General features: G+C 41.7%; 1 protein-coding gene across 1 annotated transcript in view; it reads left to right on the top strand.

Annotated features, from left to right (window-relative positions):
- Positions 1-16,162, top strand: part of bmp2k (BMP2 inducible kinase) — a 32,632-nt gene that overhangs the window by 8,987 nt on the left and 7,483 nt on the right. The window contains 12 exon segments of the mRNA XM_069724746.1: positions 1,147-1,268; positions 3,452-3,533; positions 5,351-5,483; positions 6,132-6,235; positions 6,316-6,395; positions 6,619-6,767; positions 7,722-7,942; positions 8,026-8,166; positions 10,787-11,088; positions 11,971-12,140; positions 14,012-14,082; positions 14,085-14,130. Coding sequence (XP_069580847.1) covers positions 1,147-1,268; positions 3,452-3,533; positions 5,351-5,483; positions 6,132-6,235; positions 6,316-6,395; positions 6,619-6,767; positions 7,722-7,942; positions 8,026-8,166; positions 10,787-11,088; positions 11,971-12,140; positions 14,012-14,082; positions 14,085-14,130 — 1,621 coding nt within the window.

Raw genomic sequence — 16,162 nt, 5'->3', positions numbered from 1 at the left:
TCCTACTTCTGTCAGAGCACCAGAGTTAAGCTGACAGGCCACAGTAGACACTAGCTCCTAAAGTTTCTCACTAACTTGACTTTTAGAATAGACGGTAACAGAAGGTGGCTAAGAGCCAGAATTAGCCTCATTTTGCTGATGCTTGGGGGCTCGTGGTGATTTCCCACTGGTTGAATTCTCCTCAGTGGCCCATCAGTGGGTTGCTGTACTCTGTCCAGTTGGACAAGCCTCTAAACAGTGCAGTCCCTTCAGATCCACAGGCTTGTCCTCTGTTCGCTGTCTATCTCTTCAGCCTACACGGCTTACATAACATTGCAGGAACACAAAAGCCCATGGAGGCCCAGTCACGCATCGCCAGGGGAAGTGAGAGTGCAAAAAAGCCTCTTAACCCTGAGCTGTCGACAGACTGAAACGCTCAGTGCTGCTTTCATTTAGTCCGTTTTCTCTACATTGTTTGAAATCTTTTTTTTCTTGAGCCTCTTTATTTTTTGGTCTTTTTTTCCTCTTGTGTGTCACATCTCCCACAAATCTCCCACAAATGCCTTAATGTCTTTCTATTAAAGTTTGACAGTTGGTCTTGCTCAGGGCGGACGTTTGGTAGTCACATGACAGTTGCTGAATACAGACTGTGTGCATTTCTTTTGAGTCCTGTGATACTTTCACAGACCTGCTTTGGCATCCTAAAAGATTTTAGTGTTTTTTATAATATTTTTTGTTGTTTTGACTTTCAAACCCACCCATAAGACTGGAGACACACACACACACACACACACACACACACACACACACACACACACACACACACACACACACACACACACACACACACACACACACACACACACACACACACACACACACACACACACACACATTTCCTGTAAGGGGAACACACTAACATGTTTTCAACTTCAGTTGTAAACTTCTGCTAATGTCACTGGCACATGCATTTAGAGAAGTTCTGGATTTGAAGCTCTTTTTATAAATACACTTGTCAAGACAAAATGACATTCAACTGCATGTGACAGCATCTTTCTACAATATATGATGTTGAGTTTTCATTTGTGCCGTTCAGTCTTTTGGTTCCGTTTCTCTCTTGTTTTTTCTCTTTAAAAAGTCTAAAATCTCTGTCTGCTGCTTTCCCAGGTTGAAAACATCCTGCTGAACGACCAGGGGAATTACGTGCTGTGTGACTTCGGCAGCGCCACTCACAAGGTTTTGCTTCCACATAAAGATGGAGTGACGGCGGTGGAGGACGAGATTAAGAAGTACGTTTTTTTTTTGTTTTTTTTTTTATCAGCGAAAGCACAGAACAAAATTAGAACTCGCCAAGCATCAAAGACTTGAGCTTTTTGAGTGTGCTGGTAAAAAACAGAGTCGTCTTTGCCACTTTGGTGTGTAAAACTAAATACTATAAAATAAATCACTGCAATGAAAATACAATACAATAAATAAAAACGATGTATTCTATGAATTCAATCTGATCCTTGTCGTGCAGTAACACAGTGGTGTGCCCTGCAGTGAGTCGATGCTGAGTGTAGTTACTTGGAAAGTATTTTTATTATATTTGAAATGTGAGAGAATTACATGGCAGACATAATTCTCATGTTAAAACAGCTGGTGTGTGCCAGGGGGCGGGGTTAAAGAAAGAGCTGGCAGGAGACCAGAGACAGAGAAACACAAACACAGAGCGAGACAGAGACTAACTTACCATTACAGTTATAAAATGAAGGGGAGACACACTCCAGAAGTGTCACCTCCCTCCATCATCAGGAGAATAGGAGGCTCCGCCCCCGCTGGAGCGCTGGTCGCCTTTTCTTTAAGGTTTATTAATATTAAACGGTGTCGCATGTCCAAATCACACCAAATTCGCCAGAGCGCAACCTCGCGTCCCCGGAAATACACCCACCACGTTTGAAGCAGATGGGATGAATGGTTGTCAATATACACGAGGGACAAACATACAGACAGTTTCCTGAACTCTTATGTAGTAAAGATAAATAAATACATATATTTGTCATGTGCAACATTTATTACTGAAATGTGTTGAACAGATTGAATATTGTAAATGTATTGGATGAAACAAATGCTAAAAAAAGTTTTCTTTTTGGAGACGTAATAGTCAGTTGAAAAACGTGTACAATACTCAACATATTGCAATAACATGTCGTGATTTTAGTACAATGATAATACTGTAATTCCAACTCTTCAAAAAGAAATTACTCCATCGAATTCAAAATGATTCCACATCTTCCCAAAAACATTACAATTCCTCAGTTTCAATATTTGATGTTGTCTTTTTTCTGTTTTCTGTTTTCTATCAATTAGATTAGATTAGATAAATTAGATTTTATTTACATTGAACGCAACTTTTTTTTATAACTATCCAAGTAAACCAAAAGTATGAACACTCCTGCAAACACCATATTGTTGTAAACCCGTTGTAAATGATGTTTATGGGAGGTAGTCACTCCTTTGTGGTCCCTTCAGCTTTGCTTTGTTACAGAGTTTAGTGGATGTTCTCTCCGTGTCAAATCACAGCAGTCCTGTCAGCTCTGGCCTGTTAACTTTCCCACATTTACAACTGCAATAAAGTGCAATGTTTGGTGCTTACCAGCAGTATATGACGGTGTTTAAACATCTCCGTGACACTCGCCCTACAGAAACCGTCAGGCCTTCGAACTGCGGTGACTCAGATGAACTTTCGTTATTCAGCTTCCAAACACAACCAACTGCTTAGATTATTATCAGAACGACTGTGAGCAGAAAACCAGATAAAACGTTTGCTGCAAAGTGAATGAGGTCACCTTTACCAGCAGATTGTGGTCATTGGTTTTGCTTCATCAGTAAACATGCTTGCATCAGTAAACACAAACACGCATGAAGCCATCAGAGAAAGGTTTCTGCCTAACCCGACCAGAACCCAAATTTAGAGGAACTCTAAACTACAGAAGTAGTAGCAGAAGTATCCAAACTACAAGTCCTTAATAGTGTACAATTCCTTTCAGAATATTCATTATTATATACACAATACATGGTATTACCAGATGAATATTAAAGTGACTATGTCCTTGTGTGTATAGTACGAGACACGGTGGAGCATTTAGTACGTAGAGATATTTCATCTGGAGTAGAGATCAGAAACCGCTCAGAGAGTGAATGCTAATGTGTCTCTGTAAGTTTGCTGTATTCATTTAAAAGCTGATGACATGTCGAGGTGGTGATTTAACAGCTTGTGTCGGTCTGTGGAGCTACTTCTAGCTTTCATATATCCTTTTATCATGTGTTTGTGTGTAAAATAATTTCACCACAGCTGGCAAAAGATGCATTAAATAAGCACTCGTTCCTCAGTACAGCCCATGAGTAAACGTGATGATTCCTACCTCCTCCGGCGCTCTGCCGTCTGAACATGGACGTGTCATTGACTACTTCCTGTTGTTGTATCTCACAGGTACACAACTCTTTCATATCGGGCGCCAGAGATGATAAACTTGTACGCAGGAAAAGCCATCACCACCAAGGCTGATATATGGGTAAGGGCCTACTTAGTGTGTTCAGTATTGCTGCGTGTGCATGTTATCCACCCTGCAAGGCCGGTTTGTCCTGGCAGTACAGTATCGTGTCACTCTGCCCCAACACCACCCCTCCTCCTCTCTAGCTCCGGGCTGTTTGCCTCCACCAGCTCTCCAACAGTGTTTTTCCTTCATAAAACATTGAGCAACATCACAACAAAGCCAGGGCTCGGCCTCGTCTCCTCCTCCCTCCCTCCCCGCTGCTCGTCCTCTTCTATTTTCCCTGCGTTCGAGATAATTACACCCAGTTTGAGGACCCTGATAAGCTTGTGTAAAACGGGCCTTGGCTGTTTTGAAGGTGTGAGACGGCAGCAGCCATTTTGAGGGCCAGTGGAAACTGATGCACTGAAATTGAGGGGATTTTAAACAGTTGAGGGATATCTGCTGCCTTCATGTTCTATTTTTTAAAAATCTTTAAATCCAGACCTAAAAGGACTTGATAGATATGATAGAATCAGTCGTGAACACTGATGAGTTACACTGTGTATGTCTGTGCATTAGCAGCTGTGAATCAGTATCTGGCCGTTGGAGAACAACGACTGGACGTACAACAACAACAAAAACTCCCACTTCCTGTCAACGGCCCCCTGCGCTCTCACTTCCTGTTCTTCAGCCACGTGTTTGACACTGAGCTGTTTATTTTTGTCTCACACAAATATCATGCACATTTATCCGTGCAGTCTTTGTGTTTGTTGATATGCCGTCTGCCTCAGATTAGCAGCTAAGTATCCAACTGGATTATCTGGTTGAGTGGAGAACGGTGAAAAATATCTGGTCTACCGATGGAGCGCTTACAGGAAAACGTTCCCTAAACACTGTGGCTAATTCCTGAGTCTCTTTCATCTCCAACTGCATCGTCGGCTAAAAACCCAGGCGCTGAAGCCAAATATAGCTCCAACTGAATGTATGATTGGGGGGCAGAGCTCTTTTGCATGTGGATTTGTTTGGACAGCCACACTGCCAGAGGAGCAGACTGTGGTCCTGTTATGAAGAGCAACTTTTTAACCCGGCACATAAGGAACAGTAATTTACTAGGCAGTCCTTTGTAGCTCGGTGGCTGGAAGAAAAAGCAGCAACATCAGGACTTCCCACCGGGATCGACTGTACTTTACACTTTCAGTAGTTGTCGTCCATTTTTGGTTTGTATTTCTGAAATCTGTGATGAATGCTGAGAGTTTAGTTCTCATTCTAGCCTTGTAAAAAGCACAGATTGTATATTGTAACTGGTCTCATCTCAAATAGGCTCTCGTCTGGAGGAAATGTTGAAGTCTTCTTTGCTTAAAACAACTTGAACATTAAGTGAGAGGCCTTTAACTGTTCAGCAAACGTGCATCCAAAATGTTTCTGTGCTGGCTGTATGTTAATGGTCTGAAGACGTTGTCCGTCTCGGGTAGTTTTTCACTTTTAATGTAAATCAGTTCAACTGGCAGATATTTACTAGGGTTGAATATGGAAACCAAATAGTTTCTGACTTGCAAACGTGATGTGTCTCCTTCACTGCTTCAGAAACTCAGGCCTTCACTGTTGGCATCAATTTCTTGATCAGATATGTGCTTTTAACCTTTTAGGTTCCTCTACAGCTGCTTCATATTGAGACAAAATGAAAAGGTGTTTGTCCATATTATTAATAAATATGAAGGACTTTCAGAAAAACATTTGTTGTATTGCTTGAAGTAAGTATTTGAAAACAGTCCATAGTAGACCAAAACTAAGGTTTCAAGCAACAGCAGCTTTACAGTAACTGGATGCAGGTATTTGAATGTGTGCTTTCTCCACAGGCACTTGGATGCTTGTTGTACAAGCTGTGTTTCTTTGCTCTTCCATTTGGGGAGAGTCAAGTTGCCATATGTGACGGAACCTTCATCGTTCCAGATAACTCCAAATTCTCCTTCAAGTTGCACTGCTTAATCAGTAAGTTTAACATGGATTCATGGTGTCAGACTGTGTTTTCTGATTATAATTCATTACAAGCTGAGAATTACTGGTTATCACAATTTAATAAATCACTATTTAGAAGCCCTTCTGCTATGTTTTGAGTTGTTTATCATTCTTCTCTCTTTGCTACTACTTTTGGTGCTATATCTGAAAAGGCTTTTTTAAGGTTCCTCCTCCACATCATGGGACTTAAACTTTAAGCTTGACTGTGCTAAAGTATATCAACTAACACAATCACAGATACATAAAAGTTTGATCATTTGTGGAAGTTTTTATTTACATTTTTCTCATTATCTAAATTGCAGTTTTCTGTTATTTTGACAGTTTTCTTTTTGCTCTGTTCGCCAACAGATCGATCTGTAACTGTCTGAATTTTTTTTTGTCTTGCGTTTACGTAAGTTGATCCTGTTTGAACCAGTCAGGGACTGTCAGTCATGACAGCCTTATTTGTTATTTCACTTCCCAAAATGCATCATGCAGTGGAGCTTCCTTATAATAATATTTAACCAACATCTCCACCAAGTGGCCAAACAGAGAAGATGCACATTAACCACAGTAAATCAGCTGTTCTGCACAACATGCTGTGTAATACAATGACCTTTTTTTTTTTTTCTTTCTTTCTAGGATATATGCTCGAACCCGACCAGGACACGAGACCAGACATTTACCAAGTGTCCTACTTTGCCTTCAAATTTGCTGGAAAAGACTGTCCTGTGTCAAATCTCTTTGTAAGTCAGCAGAACACAGCGATGAATAGGCGTTCAGCCTTTTACAGACGGTTAACTTCATTCTCCTGCCGTCTTCGTAGAACTCTCCCATCCCTACATCGCTGCCAGAGCCTCTCACCGCCAGCGAGGTCGCTGCGAAGAAAAGTGTGACAAAAGCCAGGTATGAGGAGAGTTTTAATGATCTATAAACTAGCACTGGTAATTATAAATTCATTACAAAACAGGATGATAAAAGAAATCTCTATCTAGTCACTAAATAATTCCTATCTTTTTTCAGTCTAATAAAATAGGATTAATTAAAATCACCTAGCAGTCCTCACTGTACACACGCACACCACCGCGTATACAAAATCAAACCACAACCTTTGCCTCCTTCTCTCCAGGATAACCGACTCTGTGGGCCCGACAGAAACATCGATAGCTCCCAGACAGAGGCCCAAAGCTGCCAACAGTAACGTCCTGCCTCTCGCTAACACTGTCACACCTGTGAAGATGACTGTGCCTTCAGCACCCGTCAGCAACGGACAGAAAGGTTCGTTAACCAATTAGGCCTGAGCTCCAATATCTGTTGTTAAAATGAGATGTGTGCAATGTAAAGTAAATCTGAGTAGTAACAACTAAACAACTGGTATAAAACGACCAGAGTTCAATATCGCTGGAGAACACAGAGTTTGGTGCCCTCTGCTGGTTAGATTTGACATTAATTTCAAACTTCACGATAGCTCACAGCAAGAGGTTTCCGGTCACATGACCCTTTGTCTCCAATTATTTGATTGACTTCCCATCATGCAGAAGCCTGTTTGTATATCGGCGGAACGCACAGTGTAACCGAGCAACGGGGCATTCACTGTTCAGCTGTTTGTCTGGTTTACTGGATCCTTATGTTTGTTGTTGGTGTTTTACACCGTAAAACATAGCAGAGAGGACGAGGAAGGTCGGTGTTCTGCAGCTTCCATGTAGAGTCTGTTCAGAGTCAAACATTTTGTAAATAACTTTAATAAAATGTAGAACTTTGTGTCGTGGCTCGTAGAGACTGAATCCATTCGTACATTGTTTTAAAAGTATTTCATTATTTGGCCTTTGTTTGATGCCACAGATTTATTATGACTATTCAGATGGGATGGTTCTCTAAGACTGTTGCCTGTGTTTTTGTTCATTGTAATTACACAAGAAGTATCATGTATGTACACGTATGACATGTTGTATGTCAACATGTTGTATTGTGTGCAGACAGCCTTTAGTATCAGATCACAGAAAACTAAGTGAGCCTTTCTCTCCAAATGGCTGAACTGGAGATGCAGCCCGGTACGACTGGGACTGAAATGGGTGAAACATCGCTGTTCTTCATTTCTTTGAATCAAATTTGGTAGCGATGCAGTTCACAATCTTTAGAACAGCTTTCACTGAAGCAGTTTACTCGTGTTGACTTGTGTGTTTAGCGTCGTGTCCAAAGTAATAAAGCGCTCCATCTGTACGTGCCCATCAGCTCCCACCCCCGGGTCAGGGCCGCCGTCCATGCAGCCGCAGCCCAGCAGTCAGCAGCACCGCGTCCTGCAGCAGCTACAGCCTGGTGACCTGCGTCTGCAGCAGCTACAACAACATCATCACCAACAACAACAACAACAACAACATCATCATCACCAACAACAACAACAACAAGCAGTGCAGCAACAACATGCAAACGCGCAGCAACTCCAATACCTCCAGGTAAATCCACCACGTTACCACGTCATCAGAAGTCACAGCTATTATTCATCTACTATGTTTAATGTGGTTGCAACTCTCTTCAGTACCAACAGGCTGTGCAGCAGTCGCTCCAACTCCAGCAGCAGCAGGCCCTGCTGCACCAGCAGCAGCAGCAGATGATGATGCAGCCCATGTATCAGCAGCAGGTGGCTCAAGCTCAGGCTCAGGCTCAGTATGCAGCCATGGTGAGTCGTGTCGAAGGTCCCCACCTTCCTCCTGGTGGTGAAAATGTTTGATTTACTGTCTCTAGAACGGACGTCCATCAGGGTGAACGTGCTGCCGTTTGTCCCGGAGCTCGTTCAACTCTAAACCACCACAGAATTTCAGAGCAGAAGATTTTATCCAAAGCTGCCGTAAATAGTTTGAACAAATGACAGAGAAACACATGGAGGCGCAGCATGAAGTAAGACGGCGCTGAATATTTAATTTAATGTCAGAATGGCCTAAATTTGCTCTCTCTTCTCCAAACACTGGCAGCCAGTCCGCCTCACTCCAATCTCCTGACGTCTGTGCCAAGCAGCATTGGAAGCAGACGCTCAAACTTCCTACTGAATTTGTCCAAATATTCAGAAAACTAGTATTTACGCAGCTACTGAATCAAACACACAAACACAGGTCCTCCAAATGTGCACTGCAAGGGCGGCGCAATTTTTAGTCTCTTCCCCACCAAACACGTACCATCTGTTTTATTTCAGAGGCAATCTGGTCTGAGTGAAGCCACGAGGGGATCGAACAGAGGGTGAAATCGAGCAGTTTCCTCGGCGTTGCATGCTGACATATGAAGTGTTCACAGGCAGGGGAAGAGAGGACCTCTCACAATCACTGCTCTGATTCCCCAGATACCTGCCGAATGTTTAAAAGCAGCGTTTCCACTGTGATCCTAGACCTGCTGCTGATTGTGATGAGGAAGCTTCGCTAAGTAACTGCACATTTACAATATGGTTTAATGACATCAGATCAGCTTCATTTGGACACAACAGTGTTGTGAATATCAGAGCTGTGTGAGACGTGACAGTGAAGACAACTTGGAGTTAGAATGAAACTGAATTAGACCAAATCACTTAATAGAAACCGCTAACGAAAAACATGAACCATAATGACCGGTTCATTTGGAGTTTAAAAAGGTTGGACTGATGTCATCCCCGTAGAGCACGGTGCTGCATGTCTGAGCTTTAGTCCCTGAACAGAAGGAAACTGTCTCAGGTCCAAGTTAAGATGAGATTTTAGTGGCTGCAGATTTTGTAATACAAGTATTTTTTATTCACGTGACTTGTGTAAAAGGAGAACAGGTGTTTTATCTGGTGATTCAGCTGGTAAACGGTAGCCTGGTGTGAATAACGTTATAGGGACGAGTTTCCAGACGTTCTCGGCGTCGGCCTTGGGTTCATTTGAACTGTTGGAGCAGCTTTCAACCAATCGGCATCGACCACCTATTGGGCCAAAACTCTTCCACTACTGCAACTACAAGAAGACTCTTAATTTCAGCGTTACACACTCAGACACCTGCCACTGATTGGTCTGCCCTGCAGCGTGGGCGTGCACGTGTTAATGTCAACAGGGTTTCCAGTCAGTAATCACAGTGACGCTGTTACAGGCTCGGCAACAACTGGAACATTTAGCAGAGTCCTAGAGAAGTGGGCGACATATTGATCCTGATCAATCTTGTCTCTGTCAGGAATCAGTCATTACAAATAATAAATTAACTATTCAATTCAATTTTTTATTTATGTACAGTAGTACCAAATCACAACAATTTCATGGCACTTAACACATTAAATCCTCAGAGCAGAACTTTACAATATTATACAGAGAAACCCAACAATTCAACAATACAATAATTCAACAATTCAACAATACAACAATTCAACAATTCAACAATTCAACAATACAACAATTCAACAATTCCCACATAACTTAGGAGGGAAAAACTCCTCTTTAAGGGAGACAAACCTCCAACAGAGGGAAGAAAAACTCCCTTTAACAGGAAGAAACCTCTGACAGAACCAGGATCAGAGGTGGAGAACATCTGTTAACAGAACCAGGATCAGAGGTGGAGAACATCTGTTAACAGAACCAGGCTCAGAGGTGGAGAACATCTGTTAACAGAACCAGGATCAGAGGTGGAGAACATCTGTTAACAGAACCAGGATCAGAGGTGGAGAACATTTACCTCGACCGGTTGAAGTGAGAGGAGAGCAGAGAGAGAAAAGGACAGCACAGAGATCATAGACATGAACTGTTGGTGGAGCAGAGACATGCAGCTCCATGGGAACAAACGATGGGAGAGAAAAAGCATGAGATGTGATGGTGAGATACGAGTTATAGAGAGTGAAAGAGTGAGAGGAAAGAAGCTCAGTGCATCACGAGGGCTATAACAGCATCATGGATGGTTCAGGCCCAACTACTGTTGCATAAATGTATGCAACTCTCCTTTCTTTGATGTTAATATGGTGTATGAAGCTGCAGATATTTAATAAACTCAGAGGAAAAACTCCTACAAACTCCTGGAAGCAACAAAGTAAACGTCAGCTGTTGAATCCAATACTGGTGCACCTGAACTGCACAATATGTTGTTCATAACAGCTGACTGCCATCTTGTTTGAGGTGATCTCTGATGTGTCCAGTTTGAAGGTCTTCGTCCTGTTTGACTGTCATTCCTTCATCCCTCCCCTCCACTGTGTCCCCAGCTTTCCAAATCCAGAACTGGTTTCTAACAACATTTCATCATCATTTATGCGCCATGAAATCAAAAGTCCGTCCCTCATTCCCTTCCTCCTCTTTGTCCCTCTCTTCCTTCCTTAACAGCTGCACCAGTATCAACAGGCTTTTGTCCTGCAGCAGCAACAACAGCAGCATCACCAACATCATCAACAACAACAACAACATCCGCAGCAGCAGCATCATCCCGCTCAGCAGCCTCTCCCCTATATGTCTTCCCCTCTTGAGTTCCAGATCTCATTGGGTACATATATTTCGACCACGCCCACTGCTGGACCCGGAGCTGGTGGTGGTGCTGGACCTGGACCTGGACCTGGACCTGGACCTGGAGCTGGAGCGGTCCAGATGGGGGAGCCACCACCAGTGGATCCCTCGTACATTAACTCCAGGTAATGTACCATTAGACCGAGGAACGTCTCTACAAGTACTGCTTTTATTCTCAAACTGTCGAGCTGTTCTCGATGTGAACCAATCACAGACGTGATATTTTATTCTGCCACATTCTCACTGAAAGGTCGCATTTTATCCTCTTTACAATTTATTCAGTTTATTTTTTAAATCCAGACCGTGTGTGGGATTCACTCGGACCACTTTTATGTGAGCTAACATGATGAAATGTACCGTGTGACTAATACGTCCGTCGTTATGGTGACATGTTCAGTTACGTTCCTTTTCAAAGCCTGTTAGGCTGAAACTGAAAAGAAGAATATATTAAGAATACTTAATATGTAGAAAGTCCCTCCAGGAATTTGAAGTAATATAATTAATGCAAATTCAAGTAATCTCCACAATGTTTGAGGGAGCTTGCAATTTTTTTTATATTCCCGTGATTTTCCCGCAAAAAATGACGTCAGCAGAATCTGTGCTGAAAGTACTGACGGAATAAAGTACTTTTTTTTTTTTTCTTCAAACAAAACTCTTTATGAACAAAAACAACTCCACATTTACAGTCAGAAAGGATCTGATGATTCCATGTTTATTCCTTCATCAGGTAGTGCTTTAAAAAATCTCATTTTTCTTTCTTGACTTGCAATTTTATCTAATTCCCACAATTTTACCCAAAAACTCTCTTAAAACACTTCAAATTACATCAGAAAGAAAATCCATCGCAAAATCAAAAAATGATGATCATTTTTGATGCAGGAAAAGGTTTTATAATATTAAAGTTTTCAAAACAGAGCAGAGATTTCTCACTTTAATTTGTGCCTTCATCATCATCATCATGTGAATCCCAGCTGGAGGTGAATGTGTATTTCCTGTCCTCTCTGCAGTAGAAACCCTCTCCTTGCCACAGACGGGATCACGCTGCCTTCTCAGAGCTGCAGCGGGACCGTCAGTCACCCCCCCGACATGTCGGGCTGGAACCCTTTTGGAGAGGACAACTTCTCTAAATTAACCGAGGAGGAGCTGATCGACCGGGAGTTCGACATGCTCAGAGCAAGCAAGTGACTCTGTGCTTTTTGTCTTCTGTTTGTATGTTCGTCAATTATTTGTGTCAAAAATCGGATTTAAATCAAATTAAGAGGAAACTTATTTTTTTTATTTTTTTTTGAAGACTCAGAATCTTTCTTAAGGATTTCTACTTTGTACATCAAACATCATCGTGTCTCATGAACAGCTGCATTTTCTCAAAAAAAAAGAAACATCTGGCCCATTGTTCACTGTTTATTTGGATTCAGAACCAGACGACTAAACATTTTTCTGGTAAAATAACACATTTTGATGACTGTGCAGATTTTCCTGAATGTTTTCTAGTTGTGCATATATTCCTGTAACTGTGTGATTGAACAAAAACAAAAAAAGTCTGGTTTAATAAAATTGGAATTTTAAATAAAATTCACCAACGTGACAAAAAACTGTTTAATAGTTCCACTTTATTGTCAAAATGTTTACATTATACAACCAGTAGCTCCGCCCCCAGAGATCTGATTGGTCAACTGAACATCTGGAACAAATCACCATGACATCACATCCTGCTCATCACTAGAAATATCCCTCCACCTCCTCAATGGGAAAATAGAATTAGAATAGAATATTATATAACATGTAATATAATGTAGTTTCTACTTGTTATAGTTCTATTAAATGACCCATTTGGTGAAGTCGGGTCTCTTTTGGTCCTTTTTGGTCGCTCCGAGCACCCGTACCGTAACACCACGGATAGTCACGCACTTACAGTCCTAGAGGAGGCTAGCTGGACCGGTTTGGTTTGAACACATGACACGGAGCTAAAATGTTAAAACACATGAGAACATGGATATCTTTGTTCATCAGATATCTTTGTTCATCAGATATCTTTGTTCATCAGATATCTTTGTTCATCAGATATCTTAGTTCACCAGATATCTTTGTTCATCAGATATCTTTGTTCATCAGATATCTTTATTCATCAGATATCTTTGTTCATCAGATATCTTTGTTCATCAGTATCTTTGTTCATCAGATATCTTTGTTCATCAGATATCTTTGTTCATCAGATATCTTTGTTCATCAGTATCTTTGTTCATCAGATATCTTTGTTCATCAGATATCTTTGTTCGTCAGATATCTTTGTTCATCACATATCTTTGTTTTATCTTTGTTCACAAGATATCTTTGTTCATCAGATATCTTTGTTCGTCAGATATCTTAGTTCATCAGATATCTTTGTTCATCAGATATCTTTGTTCATCAGATATCTTTGTTCATCAGATATCTTTGTTCATCAGATATCTTCGTTCATCAGATATCTTTGTTCATCAGATATCTTTGTTCCTCAGATATCTTTGTTCATCAGATATCTTTGTTCATCAGATATCTTTGTTTTATCTTTGTTCATCAGATATCTTTGTTCGTCAGATATCTTTGTTCATCAGATATCTTAGTTCATCAGATATCTTTGTTCCAACCAGACTGAACTAGCTGATCAGTTTAGTGTTTCTATTTTTCTGTATTTATTCAGTTGGAGACTAGAAATCCTCTGTTGCTAGGGTGGTTGCTAAGGGTCCGACTACTTCCTGGAGTAGTAAACATTACATACGTTACATAAGAGTCTGTTGAGGTGACTGATTGTTTTCCAGTTATTAGTTTTATTTTTAGAGTGAATTGCTCCACAATATGAAAACGTTGAGATTACATATTTTATTTAGATGGTAATTTGTTGTATAATTAATCAATATTACTCTGGAGAGTGAGTTTTAACGTATTTATCGGCCCGACATGCTGCTTAATCCACAGATGACTGGTGTTAGTTTTCAGGAGTCCAGGTCGTTAATGACCCTCTCGCCCAGCTGTAACGATCTAATCGTCTCCCCCTCTGTGACCTACGAACAGAAAAGCCGGTGGAGGGAACAGCCAGCGTGGAAACAGACCGAGCGCCGCCTGCCGCTTCCACGGCGACGCCCCCCCCCCGGAGGACCTGTTCGGCTCGGCTCCATTCGTGGCCAACGCAGGCAAGTCTTAGAGGAGTCTCTACTGTGAGGACCCAACACTGTGGAGCCATCTGCCCCCCATCCTCCCCCGCCCTCTCCTGTCCTCCATCCAGGTCTTCTGTTCCCCCCCTGACCTCCAGTCAGGAGCTCCTCTGCCATACAGACCCCCCAGTGGGCCGTTAAAGCCAACGAGCCGCCCCGGTTCTGTTTAGTTTGCTAATGTCAGCGGGCAGGTGAGCTGTGCTTCTGATGTCGGTGATGTTTAATGAAGAAGAAGTGAATGAATCAGTTATTATCAGGTGCATCAGTTTAGTACTGAGCTCATGAACGATCCCTTCGACCTGCTCGCTCCATCAAACCTTTATGCAAGTTAGACGTCTCCTCTGCCAGAGTTTGGACCAACGTAGATAAAGTAGCTGGAGGAAGACACATTTAACTGTGTGGTTTAAAAAGTATACGCCCATCGCTTCGCATAGAACTACTCTTTTTTCTTTTTTTTCTTTCAGTGTATAAAGTACTTTAGTGGCGAGAACAACTTCCAAATGATTTGGATTTAATTGCTCGAGTTGAATCTGCAGTAAAAGCAATATGAACACAACGAGGCTGAAATGAAATGCTGTCGATGTGAAGTCCATTAAACTGCACCGGGCTGAGTGATGTCATCATCCGTAGCTGTCCATCACGGATCGAAATAAAATCAATACAGAGGACGTTGAATTAAATACTCAGGCTTTAAAGGAATTTCACCAGTTCATGTTTTCTCACATGACTTTTTCATGCTGTCTAATTTTAAATGTCTGAGAACAGAATTTCCCAGAATGCAGTATGTCCAGATGTGGATCAAACAGAGGTACTTCTCTTCATGAAGCTCCTAGTTTGGTGTTCAGTCAGTAATGAACACTTTATTTTACTTCCAGTTTTCTAGCGGTTTCTTTCTGTTTTCTCGTGTCTCAGATCTGCCGGACCGCTTTCTGATCCTCTTTTGTTTTTGTTTTTTTTACTTGTTGCCAATTCTTATTCCTGCCGAGAGTCATTATTTTTTCAGATGACTGAACTATGCCACACTTTTTAGCCATGTTAAACCTTCAAATAATCTAACAATTTAACTCTTTGGGGGGAATTTCTGCAGCCTAAATGCTCATGAATCTGGGATGATATCAGACGATTCCTTCAAACTCGTCTGATACTGGTGCAATAATCTGATAATCCTGGCTGTGAAAGCCGTCCTGCCCTCCTCAGGCTCGTCAGGTGGATCTGAAGTCGTATCTAAAGCCTGTCTGATAGTATTGGATCCAAACATCGCTCAGCCCTGGTACTCAGAAACGAAACGTGGGGGAAAAAAGACACTTGAACTTCCAGACTTGCAGTTTGTTTACAGTGAAGGACGTTCGACCCTCCAGACATTCAAAATATTCCTCCAAAAATTGCAGAATATTTTTTCCTCGGTGGGACGAAGCCTCAAAAGTTCTCGTGCGCTTTACTGTGAAGGCCGACGTTAACATCCACGTAATGAACTCTCACCTGGTTCCACTGCATGTTCCCCCCGACTCAGATCCCGGCCTCGGTATAACAATGTGAATATCAGAGTGCAGTATTTCTACTTACTGGCAGCAATAAGCTTCTGTTCTCTTCCTGCTCCTTCAATGTGAATCGGTTCCTCTTCTGATATCAGTTTAGAAAAATGCCGTTTGTAAGTCCTAGAATACGTTTAGTGATAAAGGCCCTCCACGCTACGACGTTTATTTCCCAGAGGAGGAGGACAGGAGGTGTTTTTTATTTTCTACATCTGGTGTCCTTTAACACGCAGGCTTCATGCAGCTGCAGTTAGAGTAGAAAAACATGCAATATTACTCTGTAAGCACTTGAATGTAAGTGTGGGAATATTTTATTGTCTTCACTTGTTCCTTCATGAAATATATTCCATTTGAATTAGAGATGAAAGCAGAAACAACGAAGGGACTTTGTTTCAGATGTAGAAAAGGTCACCGGGTTCATTCCTGCAGGCTGCCATGAAAAAATTTACAACAAATTTTGGATCGGCCTGTTCGCTGCC

This window comes from Brachyistius frenatus, unplaced genomic scaffold (assembly GCF_029030835.1).
Source record: "Brachyistius frenatus isolate BFR_SWC_R1_liver_20210118 unplaced genomic scaffold, ASM2903083v1 Contig_393, whole genome shotgun sequence".
Classification (NCBI taxonomy): Eukaryota; Metazoa; Chordata; class Actinopteri; family Embiotocidae; genus Brachyistius; species Brachyistius frenatus.
Note: the sequence above shows the minus strand (reverse complement) of the source record. Positions and strands in the feature narration are given on the sequence as shown.